This window comes from Ctenocephalides felis, unplaced genomic scaffold, assembly GCF_003426905.1.
Source record: "Ctenocephalides felis isolate EL2017-DRISC unplaced genomic scaffold, ASM342690v1 CF-g0.4_SCAFFOLD_01886, whole genome shotgun sequence".
In the NCBI taxonomy this organism is placed as follows: Eukaryota; Metazoa; Arthropoda; class Insecta; order Siphonaptera; family Pulicidae; genus Ctenocephalides; species Ctenocephalides felis.
In genome coordinates, this window is record NW_020538040.1 from 138,077,548 (window position 1) to 138,102,985 (window position 25,438).

The 25,438-nt window shown below is 27.8% G+C and overlaps 2 protein-coding genes across 2 annotated transcripts; both read left to right on the forward strand.

The window, feature by feature from the left end:
• The first annotated feature begins 10,895 nt into the window (after positions 1-10,895).
• On the forward strand, positions 10,896-13,750 carry LOC113375984 (cAMP-dependent protein kinase type II regulatory subunit-like). The gene is made up of 2 exons (XM_026615922.1): positions 10,896-11,424; positions 13,122-13,750. The coding sequence occupies exons 1-2, from the start codon at positions 10,896-10,898 to the stop codon at positions 13,748-13,750; spliced, it is 1,158 nt and encodes a 385-aa protein (XP_026471707.1).
• A 2,331-nt stretch (positions 13,751-16,081) lies between these two features.
• LOC113377379 lies at positions 16,082-25,116 on the forward strand. The gene is made up of 12 exons (XM_026617677.1): positions 16,082-16,359; positions 17,259-17,599; positions 17,868-18,009; positions 18,432-18,496; positions 18,916-19,173; positions 19,355-19,489; positions 19,771-19,872; positions 20,433-20,649; positions 20,757-20,902; positions 21,116-21,307; positions 22,709-22,906; positions 24,365-25,116. The coding sequence occupies exons 2-12, from the start codon at positions 17,491-17,493 to the stop codon at positions 24,451-24,453; spliced, it is 1,653 nt and encodes a 550-aa protein (XP_026473462.1). The 5' UTR covers positions 16,082-16,359; positions 17,259-17,490; the 3' UTR covers positions 24,454-25,116.
• Positions 25,117-25,438: the final 322 nt, after the last annotated feature.

Here is a 25,438-nt window from a genome sequence, read left to right on the forward strand (position 1 = left end):
TTATTCGATCGATTCGATATCTAATCATTATCAATGAAAATGTATTTAAAAATGAAAATTATATACTTAAAAATAAATATTACAACAACAAATTACAATTCTCAATGATTTAACTCAAATTATAAAACTTAAAAAAGGTCAACACACTAGATGTCGTTTGTAAATATTGTCATCTATAGCGACACAAAATTAAAGTTTCTTCATTAATCTCTGATAAATAACATGACCTAAATATATAAACAAATATAAAACTAATGAAATATTACTATTAGGATTCAAATCGGATAGCTTTTGAATAATTCCAGTCATTTTTTTAACATTAATAGAAAACAAGATATAACAGTTTGATGTTATGACTGAATTTTTAAATATGTTTGTTAAATAGATATCGTGATGTGAAATAAAAGATTAGTTATGATCGAGATATATAAAATTAGATACAGCTTTGGAAACAGAGCAGCCCAAATAAAATAAAATGGAATTATTTATCTTATACCATTAATTGTGAAAAATATAAAAACAAAACTGTATGCATGTTTCATTAATCTGTATCAAGGTAAATGTAATATAAATTGATTATACATGGACATTAATTGCAGTCACATGCATTGGAATTTCAATCAATTAATTATGAACGCATTGAAATAAAAATTAAATGTTGCTGTTTAGACTTTCGTTTTGATTAGTTGTAGAAATATTCTATAGCTTTAACTCTATATTAAAAAGAAATTAATAAATGATATTAAAAAAGTAATTCAATTTTTAAAAATAAACCTTTTTAACGCTGAGTTATTTTATAATTTAGATATTACATGGCCCTAAACGAGAGTTATGTTGGAAACAAAATTCGACGTAGTTGGGCTTTTGCCCTAAGTCAAGTCGCATGAAACATATTTGTAAATTATCAACTTGAAATTTAGCAACTTTTGAAAATAGTAAAGAAATACTTTTCAACTATTTTTCTCAGAAATAATATTATTCCAAATCCAATATTCCAAACATTAACAATTCTTGCAACAACCTTCAAATTTTTTGAAATCGGTGCCACGAGAAAACTTCAGCAAAATGTTAAACTTTTGGTCACATATACCTAAATTCATACTCATGATAGACAAGTACAAACATACGTTTTTTCCAATATTGGTTTCAAACGATTCAGAATGGCTTAAAACGTCGAGGAAACAAAGTTAGCAAAGCGGGTTGTACGGTAAAAATATAAATTTTTTTGGAAAGATAAAAATCGATTTTTTTTTGCTAAAATTGCAACAAATTGCTATTTTTTTCTAAACTAAAATAAAACAATTTGATAATAATACTTTATAATGCAAATACATAGAATAATTCTGAATAAAATAATATTTTATTAAATTAATTGAAATATCTGTTGTTAATGGAGTAATAATTGACAGGTTAAGTATATAGTTTTATATAAATAATACAGGTTACGTATGTATATATATACATATATATATATATACATATATACATATATATATATATATATATATATATATATATTATATCCAATAATTAAAACAATTTTAGTGAAGAAATTGTCTTTATTGTCGAACGTTTCGGGTCTTGATTTGACACATCTCCAGTGCATACTGCAGTGACTTGTTGAACAAATACCAAAATAATCTTTTCATTTATTTTAATATTTAATTAGAAAAGTTGTTGTCATACAACTTTTTGTGATATTAATTGGTGCATCATATTTTTTGTTTTTTGCTGTGTTTTTTTAAATTATTTATATGCAATGAAGATGGGTCAAATCAGGACCCGTAACGTTTGACAATGAAGGCAGTTTTCTTTACTAAAATTATTTTAATTATTGTATAGATGTCCAAGAAGAACTCTGTCATAATTCTTCAGCATCTGAAAAAACCTCTCGCTTTATATAATATTTTAAAATAGTATATAATATAGTAAAAATATAGTAAAGTAAATACATTAAAATATATATTTGACCTGTCAATTTTTAGGTTTAGTATAATTTTAAAAACTTAAAAATTTCTATTATTCAAAATACGTTATTATTATCTATCTATTTTATATAGCTGAAAAGTTTCCTTCACTGGTTTTGTCTCAAAGTCATGAAAGACAGTCATAAAATTTCGTAAAACTAATGAGTGCATAGTGTTAGGTCGCATATAATTTGCGATATAAAATGCGTGTTAGTATGTAGGACATATAATGCAGTTATACGCAGCGTACTTCCTTTGAAATGACATCAGCCAGTGATAAATTAGTTCTTGCCCACAATGCTGTAATTATCTAATATATCTGTAATTATCAGTTACAATTGAGTACGGACAGAAGCAAACGATTAAATAAATACCAAGCTTCGAAACATTTTTCACAAAATGTTTAAGAAATTGTATAGGGTAGAACGGGGCTTAAAGGCCCACGGGTAAAAGGTCTATCACCTATATCTCAAAAGCAAGTAAAATTAATATAATTTTAATAACAATATTTGAAGGTAGAGGGAAAAAGATGAATAACCACTCATCTTCATGATTCCTATGACTTTGCTATCGGGAGATAAACGGAAATCTATAACAAAAGTTTTCTTTCGTTTTAGTTATGAGTACTGTTGTTTAGTTTACGAGACCTTAATATAATTTACATGTGTACGTTATTTAATTGTTTTATACGATGTATTGTTAATTTTAAGTTAGATTCAATAGTTGTTTTTTATATAACCTCTATGAAAGCTTGCACGAGGGTGGGGTAAAAAGGACCAACTGAACTTTTACCCCGGCAAAGATATAAAAAATAGTAAATAAAAAAGTAAGCTAAGTAAAAAAAGTAATTTTACAAGATATAAATCAAATATACCAAGTCTGCTGATGAATATTTCTAAATAACTTACCAGAAATACGCATGAAATTTATATTTTGCATTGGTTGAATAATGTAGCTAATATTTCGTAAAATTCTTTTAAAATTTATGCGTCCCATTTTACCCCGCCTATGGGGTAAAAACAATAAAGTAACAAACTTTTGAAAAATTGCAAATAATAATAGTTCTACAATGGTGAAATAGCTGGAAGTTTTACTGAACATAGTCAAATAGTCGTTTGTTTGATATATGTTATTTGTTGCGATATAATTGGTTTGGTTTTCACAATACAAATGCTCAAAGTCAAATTTGACCTTTGTTTCCCGCTCTACCCTAATTTCAAATTTGTGCTTTAACTAAAGTATTTCTAATGTTAACACATATGTCGTGTGCATTTTAAGAAGAATTAGACGTGTTTAATTCTAAAATAAAATTTGAAGTATAACAAAACTAAAATTAACTATATGCATAACTATAGAAGACATCTCGGGCAGCTTGATATCAAAAGTAATGCCAAACTTTCACTTGAGATTACAGTACTCGAATATGTAAAAATAGTCTTTCCGACCATTGGTACAACGTAAAATCGCATTACTATTAGAAATATCTGATATAATTTCTTCAGAAAGAGCAAATTGTCAACTACTTCGTTACTTACTAAGTAAGTAAAAGAATTTATGTAATCACAACTTATAGAGAGCACATTGTTTTAATTGTTCACACAAAACATTCACATATAAGCAACATAGTTTCCAGGATCTATAATTTATGTCTCTATGTAGTTAGAGTTATGGGATTTTAATCAGGGTTCCAGATTCGATACCCGCTTCGGGTAGCCTGGTGCCAACAGCAGTTACTGTTTCTACTTGGAAATATAGACACCAATATGTTTCCAAGTAAAAATAGCATTTACCCGGCATTTCTGCATCAATAAAATGAAAAACCATCAATATTGCAGAAATTGGAATGAAAAAATTTATCACATAGTGATAAGATGATCATACGTCCCAGTTTGGACGGGGCAATCCCGGATTTCCCTCTTGTGTTCCAGGTTTTTAAAAGCAGTATTTGCTTCTTGTGTTCCAGGTTTTTAAAAGCAGTATTTGCTCTAGAATTAGATCTTTTGTCTCAGGTTTTCTGAAAAGTAAAGGTCAAAATTGTATCTTCGCTCTTACATGATAATAAAATTACAACTACTCATCAAATATCTAAAAATGCTATGGACAACTAGTATGCGTGTATGAGAAAGGCGGATTAAAATATCCTCTCAAAATTATGGAAATGACTTCTTGGCTACCTGGAATACCTAAGTGCTAATTATTACCAAATAATTTTGCAAAAAAATTAACAAAAATTTACAATAAGTTTGATAGTTGGAAAATCATATAGAAATATGAAATACAACATTTAATCAATTTAAATTAAAAAAAAACTCATTTAAAAGACAGATTTTTATTGTATTCTTAAATTATTAGCATAACTAAAAATCACCGTCCCGGTTTTGACTTGAAAAAATATGGTCACCTTAACAGTAATAGAAATGTTTGGCTTTCATCTATAAAACCGACGTAGTTAGAACATGACAACAGCTTATAGAGCCCCTTAATATTATATAAAAAATAGTTCCAAATTACAATCACAATAAAATCTCAAGACAAATTGTTCGATTCAAACTCATGAATTGAGCAAGAGGGAGGATTCTACTAAAAATGCATACAAGATTGATATGTTAATTCAATAATATTGGTATAATTAATATTGTTTGTGTTCATCTGCCATCAAATTATTTGGCAAATAACCAAAATTGCTGGTAATATCTTGCTGGACGTCCCCACTAGCAGGTAAGTACAATTATAATAAACTTGAATCCTAATTTAGTAAAACATTTCTCCGACACTAAGCTCCATGTCATGTGCAATGAATATGAAACACATATAAAACTTTGTAGGCTTTATAAACATCGAGACCTTCGTGTTTATAAATATTTAACTATTCATTTTAAACGGCCCTAAAAATCTCTTCAACAGTATTGTATTAGATTAGATGTTTATTTGTACGCACGCAGCTTTTGTAAACGGTAGCCCAAGAACAATTTTCTTATATAAATTTACATCGTCGTGGATAATACGTGACATTGGTAACATGAGGTAATTCTTTTTTTATAGGTTATAAATTAAATTAGGATACTCTGGCTTTTTTATGAATATTATTAAAACAATCACCAAGTTGTTTAAAATTAAAAGCACGGTCTGCGACATTGTACATTGGGCGATTTATATACGTACTTTAAATTGAAGACTATTATATCATGATTGTATATCTTAAATTAAATGTATATCTAAACTTAATCGAAACTTATGTTTATGAATTATATATTTCTTGAACAATTTCTGGAAATTTCAATTTGAGGCATACCCTTGCTCATTAATAGGTACCTATTAGAGATGGGTAACTCATTCCGGAGTTATCACTCCGATACAACTCCTCCCTCGGAGTGAATCCGAGTGGAGTTGTCTCGCCGGAATTGTCATATACGACTTCCCTAAACTGGTACTAAATCTGTTACTGCGTTTTTGCTTTGGGGAGGAAGCTGTCGCTTTCTCGTCTCACAGACAGTTTTATGACCTTTTAGGTATACGGTTACAGAAAATACAAAAATATTACTTCAAAGATACCGAACAATGAAATTGTGTTCAAGTGTGAATAGCTCCAATGTATAATTTATTGAATAGTAAGGGGTCATATTTCTAACTACGACAATCTTTGGCCGTGAATGACGGCAATCGGGAATATATATACCGAAAAATACACGAAACAAAATACATTTAATCTGGTTTTTCCATAGCCTGAAATAACAATACTTTAGAGTGCAAAATATATCAGTGACGCCAATAGTATTTAAGCAGCAAAAAATATTAGGTTATCAAATATCTCCCTTCCGCTTTTTTGCTCTTGGTTTATAATACAAAAAGGCGGAAGGGAGATATTTGACAACCTATTATATAGTATTAAATTTTTACTTTAACACAATTATATAATTGTGTAAAAGTAATAATATGCTAATCGAACTATCCGATATATAATAATATTAATTCCCTAATGGAAATAGCAGAAGAAAAAATTAGAAAGCAGAAGTATTATTATTTGGTGAAAATATTTTATGATAAATGTTTTGCTTTTTTTTACAAAGTTTACTACATTCTTTTTATATAAAATTAATCCAAAAAATCTATTATTTTCTCATCAAAAGAAAATAATTAAATTGAATTTGATTCTTAAGTTTTGCGTGTTTACTTTGGTCAACGCTGATAAAATTACGAGTCATTGAGTCGATCATGTGGTCGACCGAAAAATTTTACAACTCGTCATTTATTTGTGAATTTTTTAGAAAAATTATTTTATTGATATTTTTTTATTTTATTTTATTCAAACATTTTCATTTGAAAAAATTAAATGGGATTTGACAAATCCTTAGATGCATAAACAACGCACTATAAAACACATTTGTGTCGAGTATTTCGGTTTCAAAGTTGTCGGAGTCGTGGATTTGTTTAGCGGATATAACTCCTCCCTAAAGCGGAGTCAAATCTGAGTCGATCCGGCTTCGGATATGATAAGCCCATCTCTAGTACCTATAATAAAGTATAAGCTAAATTTTGTCATTACTAAAACATATAAAATTAGATTCAAGTTTAGAATTAGAAACTGTGTGATTTATTGAAAACTCTTCGATATGGATTTTTTTTTTTGTCAAAATTGAAAGTAAATACATATTTTTTTAATCCAATTCAATCCAAATAGAATAATATATTCATATTGAGGCCATCATTGCAATATTTAACTAAAATTGTTAAAATCGAATATTTAAGTAAAAATAAGAAAATATTATATATTGCCAATAAAATTTTATATGGAATTATTCAGAAGGTTTACGTAAAATACTAACAATTTCATGGACGTTGCTTCATCCAATAAAAATCATCAGTATTAGAGTTATTCTAATAACTTCATTCAGTCTTAATCATCTTTGCTTTTAGGGTTCTGATTGCTGATAAAACTAGTTGTAAGGTAGCCATAGATGAACAAGTATAAAGTGTAAGTAGCATTTTGCACTAATGATAAGGAAAGTTGCATAAGCTTTCGGAAAAATGCCACTTGCAACTTTAAATTATTTGTTCAGAGCGCAACATGAATTGTTCCAAGGCTCACGAATAAAAGTACCACACTTCAAACTAACGTTTGTTCTATAGGAATTAAAAATTTTTAACATTTGTTCTATAGGAATTAAAATCTAAAAAATAGCATTTACTAAATATAAAGGTACAACAGAAATTGTACAAATTATTGTGAGATGTTTGTTTTATTCCTTTCGTTTTTAAATGCTATAAGTATTGTGCTTGGAAATAATGTAATGCATAATAATTTAGATATTGACTATTTAAGTAAAATACAAATAGTAAAAAATAATATAACTATAAGTTTTGCGGTATAGACACACTAATGAGTTTAACATACTCAATAATTCTAATAGACAATAAAAGTAAGTTCAAAATTAAATTATAAAAAATTAACTGGAATACAATAATCAATACTCCAAATTGAAAATACAAGCAGATTTATTATAAATTTATAAAAAATTGAACTGTACTGTAATATTATTTGGAAAAGAGATTCACCAAAAATTTCAAATAAGTCCAGGTCCAGTGGAAATCGAGAAATTGCGAGCATCATAATAAAAGGCAGTTTTGAAAAAAAACGCGTTTAAAGATTCTCAAAAGAAAGGAATATATGTTCAAATAGCTGAATCTCTGAAAATAATTTAAATTTTCAAAAATTCTCTCGTGCACATATTCTTAAATAGTTAAACTTTGGAAATATCGAAAAAAACTATTTTTTGATTTTCTACACTAAAGTACCCCCTTAAAGCAATAAAAAATAGTGAGATTAAACATTATGTAAAATTTTGTGTATTTATGTTATTATTATTATTGTTTACAGTATAACTGTGTTACACATTGGTATAATTCGAGGAAAATAACACAAGTGAGTTGTCAAGATATTGATCGAAAATATGGTTTCAATTCAAAATAGATGAAAAGCTATTTTTTACTTCTACGATAAAGGTTACTAAAAACTTTAAAACATAAGCTAATAAATTCTTTAGTACTCAAAAGAACTTAAAAGTTATCACAAGTAGAATGGCCAAAAATTAGGTTATCTAATAGAATAATTACTAAATGTCTTCATTAAATAGACAGATTGTAATTCATGTAAAAAGTCATATAGTTGTCCATAAAGAAAGCTTTGTTTCTGAAACTTCAAAGACCGATTTGACGTATAATAGACCAATGTTATGGCGAGGCTATATTATGTAAAAGTGTAAACTAGAAAAAGCACAAATGTCAAAAAAAGATGTATGTTATCATAACTACTTTGTGTTGTGGCATAATAACATATGAGTGAAGTTGCATTTTATATGTGAAGCACCCGATCGCACTGCAAATACATGGCATTTTGACAGTATTTAATACCATTTTGTATGAAAACTGCTACGTAACAAAGTCTTGCCATAACGTTGATCTATTTTACGGCGGATTCGGCCCCTCAATGGAGATTCACAATAAAAATGGAAAAGAACGAAAGAATGGAATAGTATGAGAAGTATTATTAAAACATCTGTTCTTGCTGAGAAAGAGTTCTTGGGTGAAATGGATAATTTTATGGCGTTAAATACCCAGAAATCGGTTTTTACATTATTTCATATGGCATAGATTTGGAATTACCAGGCAATTATCAAACGTTGCTGATTGTCATCTGTTACTGTTTAACTAACAATGATGCCAATAATTATCTGAATTAATGTAATTCAATCAAGTAGTATCGTAACAATGAAATCGTGAACATCCGACACAGTATTTTTAGTGTGGAACGATCCATAGGTTGCTTTATTTATATCCCGGAATGTTTACAAACTTGACTAAACATGCATCCAATTTACTGTAGAATTGTAGTGGCTGCTATACATCTGCAACACGAGCACTTATAAACAAATGACCAAGTGCGTGCACATAGATTCATACAAGCGTACTTTGTATATAGACTTTATATGGTTCACGTTGAAAACTTAAGAGGATCTGTCGAAATCCAAAAGCAGATATATAATAGTCATTTTAGCCAAAGGTAAAGCAATGTTTTTCAACAATTTACTATTCAAAAAAATTAATTTAACTAGTGGTGCATGGCATCGTGCCTTAAGGCAAATTGCTGGATTTTCCCGTACCAAAAATATTTTTTTCTAAAAAAGATTCAATTTTCTTTCAGAACTCTGAAAAAATTGATTTTTGAGATTTTTAAAATTTATGAAAAAGAGAAATTACCTTTTATAAAAATTTTCTTTGAAATATTTTGGAAATTTTGATTTTTTTTGGAATTACCATTTTTGGTTCTTTTTGCCCCTATCTTGGGAACGGTTGAATCTGCATTTGCCAAAAATTAATCAGCACTTCTCCTTATTAATAGGAATCGAATGTTTTTTTGAATCATTCAAATTCGTTGATCCGTGTTCTAGAAATCGTAGACGAAAAATTGTATCCGCACACACATACACACACGCATTAATTTTTTCTAAGGCATGCCAAAATGTTTAGAATCCTTTGAAACGTAAATACACATAGAAATTTTCATTTTCGATTTTTTTGAGATTACTATAACTCACCCTACGGAAGGTTAAAAAATAAATGTATTGCATTTACATATTATATGTAAATACTTAAATATCGTTATCATATTATAAGTTTTCTGCCCAAAATTTGAGATATCAGTTTATTGAATAGTATTTTAAATAGACTTGCAAAATATGATTTTATATTTAGAACTAGATCTTAGAAATGTATGTGAACCACACATACATTTTATCCTAGACAATATGAGAATACTAGCTGTAAGTGGAATTCTGTCTTAAGGCAATTAAGGCATCGTGCCTTAAGGCAAATTGCTGGAACTTCCCGTACCAAATATTATTATTTTTTTAAAAACGATTAAAATTTTGAAAAAAATTTACCTTGAAAAAATAAGATTTTTGAGAAACTATAAATAAAAAAAAAAATTTTTTTTTTTTTTTTTTTTTTTTTGAAAAATTTTTTTTTTCTTTATTTTGACATATTGTGGAAGATCTGAACTTTTTTTTCAAAGCAATCGTACTACTTTAACGCATAGGGACAAAATATAAAGCGCGTAAGCGCCGCGTCGCTGTCTAACGCATAAGCATTGGTACGGAACCCATAGGAATGTTAACAAAATGTATACTGATTGTTAAAATCTCTATAAAATATCTGATAATTTGATGTGCATATGTCTAATGATCATTTTTGACCGCCAAATGGCTCATTTTTTTACTTTTTCCTCCATATGTCCGAAACCGCTAGACCTACTATCATGAAAATTTTATCGATTCTTCATCTTGTCAATACAAGTGAAATGTTTTTTGAAATATTCAAATCAAACGCTCCGTTCTCTTAAAAACTGAGTTACCGTTTTCGGCACTTTTTGCCCCGTATCTTCGGAACGGCTTGACCTGCCTTCGCCAAAAACTAATCAGCACGTCTCCTTATCAATGCGAATCGAATGTTTTTTGAATTATTCAAATCGGTTGATCCGTGTTCCCGAAATTGTCGACGAAAATTTGTATCCGCACATACATACACACACGTACATACATACACACACATACACACACACACATACATCCATTTTTTCTAAGGTATGCCAAAATGTTCAGAAACCTCTGAAACGTAAATATACATAAAAATTTTCATTTTCGATTTTTTTGCGATTACTATAACTTGCCCTACGGGAAGTTAATAATGTATATTCATTGCATGAAGCTAGATCGCAAGGTTATTTAAACAATGATGAATCGATGACATCCAAATAATCATTTATGTATAAATAAAAACAAAAGAATGTTATTTTTTTTATAAAAAACAAATTATCTGTAAAAAAAACACAAAAACTTAAATTTTCGGCAGGACAAGTTTCAAATTTGGTTAGCAATGTTTGCTCAGAAACCCCCATTTAGTCGTTCCGGTCAAAAGTTGGTGATGCCAAAAGAAGTTGAAATTTTATTGATCGAACTCGTCACTGAATATTTCCGTCAAAAACCAAAAGACACAATTGATTTCATATTAGAATTTTTCATAGCTAAAAGGGAAGCTATCGAAGCCGACTTTTTAGCAGCTGAGGAGCTAATGATCATTAGTCAAATGGAAGAAGAAAAAGAGGAGGAAGAGACCCTAGAGCCTACCATTACGCCGCCGCCGAGGGTCAGGCGCAAGAGCGTTTTTGCGGAAGCCATAGATCCAGAAGTTGCAGATGACGACGATGTTAAAGTGATCTACCCAAAAACCGACGAACAACGACAACTTTTGAGCGAATGTATCAAGAATATTCTTATTTTTCGAGCTCTTGATGAGCAACAACAGCTCGAAGTTTTGGACGCAATGTTCGAAAAGAAGGTATACGCTGGCGAGGTTGTTATTCGACAAGGAGACGATGGTGATAATTTCTACGTCATCGAAAAAGGTTATTATTTTATTAATGTTTTTCTTTTTATAACTATTAAATATTTTCTTTTGTGATATGTCAAAAAAACTAGTGGGGCGTCCAATTCCGTACCGTAATTAAACAATCGAGGAATGAAAATAATCAATAATTGTTTTGAATAATTTCAAACAGATTATTTATTACATACTGTATACTTAAAGTGTTTTTTAAATTGGGCGACGAGCGAATTTTATGAACAATTTATGTGTGCGTTTACAAGAGTCTATTTTTTTAAATTTGATTTTTTTGAAATTTTTTCAAAATATTCAAATTTTTGGAAATTTAAAAAAATCGTTTTTCTAAATATTATGAGAATTTGGAAATTTTTGAAAATATTCGATTTGTTCTTTAACTTCCCGTAGGGCAAGTTATAGTAATCGCAAAAAAATTGAAAATGAAAATTTTTATATATCTTTACGTTTTAGAGGTTTCTGAACATTTTGGCATACCTTAGAAAAAATGGATGTATGTGTGTGTGTATGTGTGTGTGTATGTGTGTGTGTGCGTATATGTGTGTGTGTGCGGATACAAATTTTCGTCGATGATTTTGGAAACACCGATGAACCGATTTGAATAATTCAAAAAACATTCGATTTGTATTAATAAGGAGACGTTCCGAAGATATGGGGCAAAAGTGACAAAAACGGTAACTTAGTTTTTAAGAGAACGGAGCGTCCGAACAATTCAAAAAACATTTTACTTGTATTAACAAGAATTTTCATGAAGGCAAATCTAGCGGTTAAGATACATAAAAATTTTCATTTTCGATTTTACTATGACTATAACTTACCCTACGGGAAGTTAATAAAAAATCTTAGCTTTAGGTTTCTAAACTTTTCAAATATCCTTGATAACAGCTGGGATAACACTTATTTCTTTAAATACACTACCCTTAAAATATGTTGCTACTATTGTAATTTATTTTCAATAATTTAAATTTTTAAACAAGTTTTTTGTCGATTTTAATGAAACTTTTTATAAAAATAAAATTTATGGTGTAAACGAATATCCCAAAATATTATGGGCCTACAACAAGTGACAAACAATCAATTTAATGCACTATAATTAATACAATTACAGATATATCAGATAAATATCTATTGGGAATCGTATTAATTAGTTTTCGGCAAAAAGTTTATTTTCCAGAATAAGCAGCTGAAATTTGTGTATAAAGAGTTTAATCTCTATTCTTTCTGATAATGTCAATTATTTGCATTGCAGAAAATTTAGAGATACTTGCTTTAAAGCAAAGGCAAAAAGTCGTATAAATTGCATTTGTCGTAATTCAGTCCAATAATTGATAACATGAATAATTTTGTTTTTCACAATACTGTGATATTTCCGAATGGGAAAACAACTACAGAGTTATTTTTCCAACATGCCCCTATAGTATACAATGTCCCTTTACTGCCGACTATTGTAAATTCCTCAAATTTATTAAATGTCCTTAACTGGACAGTTGTAAATAAAAGAGAAAAAAACTGTGATATTTCAAATAATATATATATATATATATATATATATATATATATATATATATATGTGTGTGTATACATATATAATTAGCTTATTGTCCAGGTGCATACTAGGATCAGGAAAACATTACCCCTAGACCATATTAGTATTTTATAAGTCAACAATTATATGTAGTAATTAATATAATTTAAATGTTAAAGGTATATTCAGAGCTTCGGTACTTGTTGATGATGTCGATACCCCAGTATATACCTACGAAGGTGAAGGTAGTTTTGGAGAACTGGCCCTGTTGTACAACGTTCCCAGAGCAGCCACCGTAACCGCTCTTTCGGACGGCTGTTTGTGGGCAATGGACCGTCTCACTTTCCGCAGAATAGTACTAAATGCTGCATTTAAGAAACGAAAGATCTTTGAAACACTTATCGACTCCGTTCCAATGCTCAGCAACCTTCAAGCCTACGAAAGGATGAATTTAGCAGACGCCCTGGTGACCAGATCCTTCGGACCAGGAGAATGTATCATCAACGAAGGAGACGCAGCAGATGGAATGTACTTCGTTCAGGAAGGAATGGTAAATATCTTAATTACTAATGCAAGTGGCCAGAAAATGGAAGTAAATCGTGTCGGCAAAGGAGGATACTTTGGGGAAATGGCTCTAATCGAACACAAACCCAGAGCAGCCTCGGTCTTTGCAATACAAAATGTCAAATTAGCATTTTTGGATAAGGCAACATTCGAGCGATTACTAGGTCCTTGCATGGACGTTATCAAACGAAACATGGAATTGTATTCTGCTGTGGATACGTCATCTGAAATGCAATCATATTAATTAAAGATACTCTAAAAAATGTAATATACTTCTTATCTACACGTAATAAAATAAAATCATTACAGTCAGCATTTACCAAATAATAAGATGTATTTTAGTATTTGTATATTTAGATATAGCATAATAAAATAATAATATTTGTTATTATGGAAAAAATTAGCTAGCAAGTCGTACGTCAATAATGATTTATCAATATCAAACTATTAGTTAATAAATAAATTTACTTGTATACAGTTATTTTAAATAGTTTTCATACAGGTTTAGCCATAACTCATATTTCTATCAAAACAGATTGATTTCTTCCTTGATGAATATAATTTAATATAATGAAAAAAATAAATTAATTTGAGAATTTGAGATTTGATAAATTTGAGAAAATTTGGAATATGTTTAGAAATGAGAAGTAAAGAAAACTGGATCGGACCTCTTCTGCAAAAAGAGTGCCTCCTGCACGACGTCGTCGAGGGTGAAATAGAAGAAATAAAAGGATCCAAATAGAGAAAGATGAAGTATGTTTGAACGAACAAGTTGCCATTATTCAATAATGATTATTGCATTGAGTCAAGCTCCTACATTAACATGATCTGTAGATCGCATCCTTTTAAGGAGTCAAAAGTAAGTTTTCACGTTTGACTTATTTTAATAATAACTGTTTCTTGTATATCTTTACGTTTCAAAAGTTTCTGAACATTTTGGCATACCTCGCGCTTATACAAATTTTCGTCGACGATTTCGGGAACACCAATCAACTGATTTGAATAATTCAAAAAACATTCCATTCTTATAAGGAGACCTGCTGATTAGTTTTTGGCGAAGACAGATCTAGCCGTTCCAAATATAGAGACCTTGTACAAAGTTGACAAAAACGTCAGTTATATTCTATAAATAATTTAATCATTATATATATAATAAAAATTTTAAAAATCTGGCCAAAACATAAACTTTTTCTTCGAGAAGTTTAAAGCATTATTCTGTTTATTCTTTTTATTCAAAATAAAATACATTAGATAATTCAAGATAATATATTAGTAGAAAATAAAGACTATTACTATTAGCTATCCAATCGTACCCCAATATCAAATTAATATGCAGCCATTTAAAGTGATAAATATGTTGTAAACTCATTGATAAAAAAAAATTTCTTCTTTGAGGAATATAATTAGTAATTGTGTATATATTTGTAATTATTCATTAATAGAATAAATGAGCATATATTTGAGCCTATAATATGTTTATACAAATACATTCAAAATAACAATTCACGTATTAGAATTCTTACCGTTTTTTTTTTCTATTTAAATAGTTGTATATTGAGATATAATTACACTTATCCTTTTATAATCTACTTTGGTTTTATTACAGTTCTGTAACACACTAATAATTTAATATAGTATAATTCTGACACCATAATAAGACTTTTCCATTACATGTAATTGTAAACAATAAACATAGTTAAATAATGCAAACTGACATTTTAAATAATCACCTTCTTATTTGCTAAAATATTGATTGCTGAAAAAATATTAACTCGTTTTTATGTATAAAATAAGAGGGCAATTAGGATATTAAGAAAACAACACTTTTATCACAATAACTAAATGTTAATATTTTTTTGAAATAATAAATGACATTTAATAATAATATGACAGTGGAGCCATCTATGCAAGTTGCGGTAGTACTTTGTATACATAAGAAACAGATGAGAAACAATCCGAAGCGGGAAATATGAAATCAATTCAAATCAAATATATAAATAATATAAGTATATATATAGTTATATATATATATATATATATATATACATATTTCGTCCATCTATTTCATAGCTTAAATAGCATAAACGGAGGTTTTATTATTATAAACAGAAAAATGTTGCAAGGTTCAAAAATATTTAAACATAAATTCGTCGTTTAGTATACTAAATTGTTAATATGTACCTTCATTACTATACAGGTAATTATTATCATTTGTTTTACAGGTAATTATTATCAATTATTATCATTTGTCTGCGAACCTGTCGATTTGTCTGCGAACAATATCTTTTATAAAATATGAAATTTTTTAAAAAAATAACTTCGAAACTTTAACATACTAATGACTTAGATTTATGATGCATTTATAAATATATATTAAAATCTTAGTGTCTATTTACTTGTTCATACGTTCATATGTTAAAAAATTATTTATATTAATATATTTAAATTCGAATTTGGCGCGTTTTCACTCGTGTTTGTCAATTCAACATTTAAAATGTGAAGCAATCCCTCTGTGGTATTTTTAATCTTGGTTAGTCTGTGGAAATTTGTGTCTGATGTCCTATTTGTTTGTTAATAAAACTTAATAAATATGTATTTGTGAAGAAATTTTGACGTTGGTTAATGTATTAGATTATCTAATAAATAAAATGCAAATAAGAAAATGTAATTATATATTATCTGGACTAATATAAACATTGATTTTGTTGATAATGGAGCCAGTGACAGCTTGCCACAAACTTTAATTCTCTCTGGATGACAATCGAATAAATTCAACTAAAATGTAATTTTAAAATAGAAAGGATAAAAGGAATAATAACTCAAGGAGATCTTTCTTTATGAAACTGATCGAAGGTGGGCGTAAGTCATAGTTTTGATAGTGATTATAATTAACAACCATAATTCTATCACTTTATTCTGCGAGCTTAAATTAAGATATATCCTCAATGATGAATGATATTACTTTAACAATTAATTAAATGTTTTATTATTAGATTTTATATATTGATTTAAATTTCTAATGTCTAATGCATGATATCTGCTCGCTTAAACTGTGGTCAATTTTGAGTTCTTTTTCTTCGAATGTTATTTTAGAAAACACTGTTAAAATATAAATAATATGTTATGGATATTGTCCAATCAATGAAAATGTTATTGTTATTTTTTAGTTAGTTATATTATAATACTTAAACTGATCAGTTAAAATTTATTCAGCTCAACCTGGTAAACAATTTTCATAATAAAATCAATTTTATTTTTAAACGGAGTGACAATTCATCCACTAGTTTGGGCAGTTATATTCCTGTTAATAGTATTTCGTTACCCATTCCTGAATCCTTTGCAAACCTAAAACCAAAAGTTCTATATTTGATCTATTATATATATTTTTATATTGATCTATCTACATTGTTTTCCAAGTTATTTTGAACTGTTTCTTTACTAATCTTTCATTTTACTTTTATGTCAAAATTAGTGAAAGGTGTTCTAAAATATTTGTTCTTCATGAAGGACATAAATTTTGTAGCTTAAATGAAAGTCATAAAATGAAAGCAAAAATGCAATATAATGTTCAATCAAATAATCAGAAACTGTTAAAGGCAGGTTTTTATTAATTTAAATTAATCATAACAAAAACAAAGAACAGAAAGGATGAGATGAATAGTTTATATTACTATTATATACTGTTGTTTTTAATTATTTAATCTTTTCAATTTGTATATCATAATTGCTTATTTTCTGTTTCTATATTTCAGACATTATGATTCACATATTCAGGCACAAATCTACCAAAAAGAAATGCTATATATGAAATAAGTAAATTTTCCAGTCATACAAAAATATTCAAGATCAAAATAATTTAAATATTTCTTCAATCTACTTGAAAATGTCGCTTATTAAAATATTCATCATTGATATGTAATTAAACTCAATATGATAACATTTGGAATATGACTTTTGGCTTATGAAATAAAAGACGATATCATTATGAAACTGATCAAAGGCTTCCTGCAGCACACTAACTTGCCGGCACTAATAATAGAAATATTTTTGGTTCTGCTGAACTTTGATATGACATTCGGCCATAATGATGAGGGTAAGAATGATTTATACATTTAAATAGATTTATTGTTAATTAAGATTAAAATATTAAACATATATTACAAGATTTATAATAACATAGTTTAAAACTCACATCTGTTTAATTCCTTTAATCAATAAAATTTTTTTCTTAGATTAATCCAAAAATTTTGTAATATAATTATGTTATTTTTTATTATATTTATGTTATAGTTTATTATTGACTTATTAATATGAGTATGGTCGCACGAATATTTATTACTAAAATTTCGAATCATTATCAGGTTACTGTCTTTTTCCTGAACACTGGAATGGGCAATGGTTTCAATCGGGGGTTCAACAATCAATTATAATAGAACGATCACTGTTATCATCAAAAGGCCGATGCATATCATCCAAGGGTGACAAATTTCTACTTCGAGATGAGTGAGTATAATTGTTGATAAAGGCAAAGTTTTAATGCATTCATTTACCTTAATCAAATATGCTAAGCTTCATTTAAATTCCATTTTTGTTATTTTGATATAAGGGTTGTTCAAAATATTTATTATTTCTTAGGACGAATAATCAATTGTACCTCATGTAGAAATAGCTGTGCCAAGTAAATCCTAAAATTTTCTTTCTGTATGATTATGAGGATTATATCACAAACATAACTGCTTTATTTTATTTAATTTTTTTGGAATAATTGATTAATCTATCCCTGCATTATTAATTTTTTTATTGATAGCTCATGCATTTTCTGAACTAATTTTTAGAACAGTAGTATTAATGGTGAAAATAGTATTAATAGTAATATATTAACATATTGATAAAAAGATTTCATACTTAACTTAATTATATTTCAGGAGAAATTGTTACCGATGTGTTGTTATACATGAAAAGCACTTAAATGTACTCCAATATAAAGAAAGTAAGTCAATTTGAATTAACTATATTATAAAATATTTAGTAGAAAATGAAGCTAAAATTATTTTTTTCTATGAATTTTTTAATTATTAAATTGTCACTTTATAAGTTTATGAATTGTGAGCAATGATTCTTACAGCAATTTGCAATATTATTAAGTTTCAACATTTTTCATATATATGTTTTAATAATTTTATAAAATGTGTATGTTTATATTTATTTATTAGTAATTGGAAATATGGAATTATACAATATGTATCCAGTTTCTGTTTTCGTTTCCAATTATGGAACAAATTCAATTTCCAATTATCTATATATAATTTATATCCAAAACATGTAATTTTTCTGGTGGGTTAAAATTATCCTTATTAACAAAAAGAAACTAGCTTAACTTTTCCTACTAATCGTATTGTTTATTTCCAGCTCTGTCACATTGCCATAGAAAGGATTCAATACAAAATTTATGCCAACTTATAACTGGAGATGCCTTACTCTATTCTATGTTTCGAGAACAATCAGTTCCCGTGACTTGCCCTTTGAAAGGACCTTTCACATTCACATATAATAGGGGACATGGCGAATGTATGAATCCAGTATCGAACATTGAAAGTTGCACTGAAGACAGTCGACTTATTTTAACATACCAGGCATGTCCGGATGTTCATGGAACTGAAAGTGCAGGTTTGAGGATTATGTCAATAATAATAATTAATAGTCAAAATTTTATAGATTTAATTTTTTTATATGGTTTCAATGTAATTTATTTATTTAAGTTAAAGTTTAAATTAGGTAAAAGAGGATTCAACTTTAAATTTATATATATACATATAATACAAAGATATTTACTAATTTTTCTTATTAGTGGAAGAACTGGAGTGTCTAGCAACATGGAATGAAGGTAATGCTCGATACCTGGTTGGTAAAATGAATCATCGACATGCCATAACCAGTGAAGATCGATACAGATGCTTTGTTTATGAGAAAATAACTGGAATTGGTGAGTCTTATCAAGCTATTTTATGTAATATGGATTAAAAGTATTATGTATTATAGATTAAAAGTATTATGTATTATAGATTAAAAGTATTATGTATTATAGATTAAAAGTAAAAAGTAAAATAGATAATAAGCGTAATGTAAAATATTTCAAATTAAAATGTGTCTAATCTACATTATGAATTCGGAAATTGTATGCATCAGAATTTTTGGCATTGAAAATGATGTTTTCTGTTTGATTATAAAGACTACTCTTAGTAATATTTGTATTTTCTCTTTTAGGAGATAAAGTAATGGAATACAAAATTGCACAATCAGGAGATGCTACTTGCAATGGATTGTTTAGTGCTACAGAAGGATCACGGACAATGACTTTAAAACAAGGTATGCTTATGGTAGTTTTGAACCTAAAGTAATTGTTAATTTTATCAATATTGCCTTTTCAATAAAAATGTAAATAATGTCCTAACGTAGTCTAATAAGAGTTAATAGAACTTGCATATTTATACTAATCCATACTTTTATATATTAATTAACTTTTGTGCTTATTATAGTAGACTCGTATATTATTCAAATTTAAATTGTAATACTTTTTGTTTTTTCAAATCTCATTTTTGTGTAAAAGCACTTGTTTAAAGCAAAAATTTTTATATTTTATTTAACTATATCCTTAGAATGTGAAACATACAGATAAGAAAATTCATATTTCAAATTTTATGTTTCATTATTTGAGGCACCACTAGTTCTAGAACACTTTTGAGTGAAAATTGATTTATTTTATATGATAAATATTTTTGGGATATTTTTTAAAGTTTTCATTTTAATGTAACATAATTATTATTAATAGTTTTTCTTTTATTGTTAGATGACATACTATTTGTTTGTAATTTTTAATAAGTTATTACTGTAAAATTGTAAATTTTCATGATTGTTTTTATTTTTAGCTGCTATTCCTGAGCGGTGTCGGTTTCCGAATTGGTTAGCTGCTGGACCATCACACTGGCAAACAGTTGATCAATCACAAATTTATTGGTTTCACCATAGAAATTCATCACTTCGGATAATAAAAAATAATGAAGTTGAACTTCAGGCACATTGCAGTCAAATAAATAGGCAGACTGCAGATGATGTGATGATCATACTACAATACTCTGAGAAATGGTACAGATATATTTAAGCAAATAGTTTCTAACAAAAATTTACATTACTTTGTTTACTACTTGTACTTATTATTGCAACAGAGTAATGTTTTGATCTGCATATTTCAGTACTCACGGTTTTATATGCATGCACTTCTACCGAAGAGACAATTTCATTGCCGAGTTACAAATTGGAACAAGGTCTAGCAGGTTGGAGGATGCTTGCGCATTTAATCACTTTGATTCAAGTGTTCTACCATATGTTACAATAGTTTGTAAGTATTACTTTATTTCTGACACAGGTCAGCATTTCAAAATATTTGTTTCTAAATTTTATAAGACTTTATATAATTGTTAGAAATTATATTCAGTGATTATGTATTATATTGGTTATATGAATTTTTTAAGTTTTTACAATGATTGATTTTAGTTATTTCTAGTATTTAAATTCTTACATTCACTAAATTGAATGTTTTTAAAATTTCCAGATAGCAAATCTAATGCTGTAAATTGTCCAATACCAGGACATTATTCAACGCATGGACTGTTTCCAGATAATGCTTTGACAAATCATTTGAGAATCTCGGATTGTTTTTTAGATTCTCATAAGCTTCATATAGGTTGTAATAATAGGGAAACCATGGAATTTGGTTCGGACTGCTCTAACGTTGACTCCACAGGTACAGAATTTATTTTTTTCAATACCTAGATTTATATTTTTGAATATATTATTGCAATAATCAAATTAAATGATTGAATTATATTCTGTAATCTGTATTTTTTGTAATTTCTACATATGTACATACTTTTATAAATTACCTATACAAAAGTTTAAAATTTGGAATTATTTTTTGCTTGGATTATAAATAAAAATTGCAATGTGTATATAAATTATACATGTTAATAAGAATATTTAAGATTTACTATTTAGCATAACATCAAATAATAAAATAAAATATGGATTTACACATATTAAAACTAGCGGTTGAAACAAATGTGTAAGATATTTTTCACTATTTATTTGGTGTACAATGATTTCAAAAATATGAATGATGCTATGAATATAATTACATATACAAAAAAGTGTATGCTTGACTCAAAAGATTTTCAGAAAACAAAGAATGCTTTAATATATATTTAAGAATTGCTTTGCTAATGACATGATAAGTATTAATTCATATTTACCAAATCCCAAATTTTGCGTATGGCATTATGAATCTTTGCAAATATTCTATAAACATTTTTGGGAAAGAATCTCTTTTCAATGGAAATATTACAGAGAAAAAAAACAAAAAACTTTGAGTTTGTAAAATTTTATAAATGTAACATTTTTCAGACTGTTGTTTTTGGAGCAGGTTTTATTTCAAGTTAATAACATTTAAAAAAATCCAACATTTATTAAGTTAATTTTAAATTATTTATTTCATTGCACAAATATTTCATAGATGGATTCACATATTTTACCAATAAAAACCATAAAATATTATAGTGAATTCATTGATTGGTTACATCATATTAAGAATTATTTACTTTTTTACATTTACAAGTTTTCCTTCACTTTTATGGCTTTCTCCAAAAAGTTTTATCAAATCTTGTACATGTACATATTTATTCACATTAAATATCTTTTAATGATTTTTGTCTAATTATAAGTTTCATTAAGATTTGTGCAACTTATAAAAATATGTGATGATAACTTTTGCCTCATTGTCAGTCAAAATGATGAGAGGTAAAGAATCCTATTATTAGTTCAAATTAAATATCTTTATGGTTTACTTTATAGAAAAATATGTTAATATTGAATTCATCTTATTAATATTGAATTAAAATTGAATGGTTTTGTCTAAATTCTTTTCATATGTTGATGGTATGTATATAGATACATAAAAAGATAGAAATTACTTTGCTGAATGTTAACAAAAAATTACTATTTATTGCCAATACTATATTCTATAAATGTATAGCTCACTTATTTACTACTTCACTATCACCTCTCATAAGATTCCAGGATATTATAATCATTATAACTATGTATTTCAAAACAACTGTGCTGCATGTATCAGTAAATTTTTTTTTTTTAGATTATTCATGTCACGGTTCATGGATTGAAAATGGCACTACCTTCATAATAGCATCTCAGCAACATGAAGGAAACTCTACCTATTACTGTTTGAAATACAAAACTAATGGAAACGATTCTAGCAAGCTCGCCATTGGGAATTCATGTGAACGCCTACAATCATCCAGACATTTTTCTGAAGTGCAAATATCACAAATAGGTAATGTTTAGAATGAAATTATTTAAATAAAATATAAGAAAACAATATATGATTTTTATCAGCCAATTTCTCGCACAAAACTAATCAACGCGAGTTCTTATCTAGTTTTATCAAATGGCTATTGATAGAAGGCGAAAAATTGGATCACATAGGCACACACTTTTTTTTTTCCATTTGGCATCAAATGAATCAGAATGATTTGAAGCGTCGAGTAAAGATACAATTAGCTGATCGAATAGTTTTGAATGGGTTACTAGTTATTTAGCTTACTTGCAAGTTCACTATGTAAGAAAGTTTAAAAAAAATTCTTAGGTCAATGTATTCTGTTTTTGTTTTTGTTTTAATACATATATAGCGGTACCTTGACATGAGTTTAACTCATTCCGGTAACACGCTCTTGTGTCGAATCGCTCATATTTCGGAGCAATTTTTTCCATATAAATACATTAAAATGAATTTGTTTCAGCACTATTGTTTTTGTTAATTTTTGTATATTTTAAAAGTAAATTTACTATTTATTGATACAATTACTGTTTTTTCTCTTTATTCATGGTATAGCGGAAAAGAGTTTGACATGTTTTGTTGAATATCTCATATGCTCAAGAGTAGCAACTTTTTTGGGGTTTTTATCTACAAACTTAAAGAGGTTAGAGAGTCTATAAATTATTTTAAGGCCCTTAGCTGGATTTATATCTCTATCTCTATCTATCCTTTCGTTTAAACAAGTATATATCTATGATGTTTTACACATTGTAGATCCTCACCCATTATTCAAGGGACATTGCCCTTATCTTCAGACCCATGATTATAAAAGTACATAATATTTTCTAACTATACAAAAAACGCGAACACAACATACATACCTGTACAATCATTTTTGTTGTATAGTTAAAATTCCAAATGTTAAGAAAAAGAGTGCGCGTATGGTTCACACGATTGAAGTAGAACTTATTTGCTACTGTACAAGATGCTATTTAAGTAATAATAAACACATCATATAACAATTTTGAATAATGTTTATTAGTAATATGGTAACACTCGTGATGCACACATTTATTAGTGTCGTGTACAGTTCGGGCGTAACGCTATTTCCGTTGCATTTGTACGGATTTACACTCTAGTCGCGCCTAAAGAAGTTTTACTTCAATAATTCTTGATATATACGCGTGTTATATATTCGATATTTACTATTATTAAACAGCCAAAATATTTCTATGTTAGGAAAATTATTGTTGCAACTGACGAATTTTTTTCATTCTTTCATTTTGTCATTAACATTTTTCGAGAAAACTTTTACTCGCTCAAGGCTCGTATCTCGAAATGTGCTCATTTGTCGAAGCTACAAATCGTTCCTTTGGCTGCTCATATCTCGGAGCACTCGTAAATCGGGGTGCCACTGTATTTAATTTGCTTAATTTATTTGTCTAATGACAATCTAAATATTATTCAACATTTCAGGTCAGTGTACAACAGCTAATTCTGGCATAGTCTGGAGTACAAGCAACTTTGCAATAATTATGTTAATAGCAATGATGTTCAGTAGATGATTCTGCATTGTATTCGAATGCAGGATGATATAGTGAATTTTTAGTTGATCTTGTATGTAGTTATTCCAGTATTAGTACTTTTCTCTATTTACATGCACTATGTTATTTTTTTGAATATGCCATATATTTTATACAAACATTGTGATTATAGATGATAGTTCTGTGATGATTTTACAAATTAAATGGTCTTGTAGAACAGTTAAACTTTTGCCATAATAGTTTAATGTGTAAATGATTAATGATTTTCAATATGTACTTAAGTATGGTTTCTCGAAGGTAGTAGAAGGTATCAACCTAACGAAATCATTTATTAGTATGTAAGACTTGAGGTTGTAATATCATGATTCCATTATATTTTGCAAGGATTTATTCAATCAATTAATAATGAAAGATTTAAAAATAAACAAGGAAATTGTTATTTAATTAAGGTATAAATAATTAACTAAGCATATTATTGTTGTGGAAAGCTCATGAGAAGCGTACTAAAAATGTATATAAATAGTTTATATTATTAAAAAATAAGAAAGTTTCGAAGAATCACAAAGGTGTACATGTGTGGCCACTTCTAGCTCTTTCTAAATTTTATTTACTAAAGCCTTATTTGTAAATAATAATGCAATATAACTAAATTTATTATGTCAATGTGTTACATTATAGAAAACATCACGCTGGATTTTAGAAATCTAAAATTTATTTATAGCTCAACAAAATAATCTATTAGTAGTTTTAAGAAATTCTATTCGTGAAGTACTATATCATTTGTGAAGTATAATGGAGAGATGCATTAAATATTAACAATTTGAATGAATGAATAAACCTTCAATGCAATAATCACTCTTTTATTTAGAGTGGTTTTGTTAATTTAATATTTTAGGAAGCATCTTTATGGAAAAGATATTTTTGATTAGAACTGCTGAGATGATTCCTCATGTATTTAACCGTATTAAACAATATATTTGTTTAATAAAAGACAAGTTAGTGACTA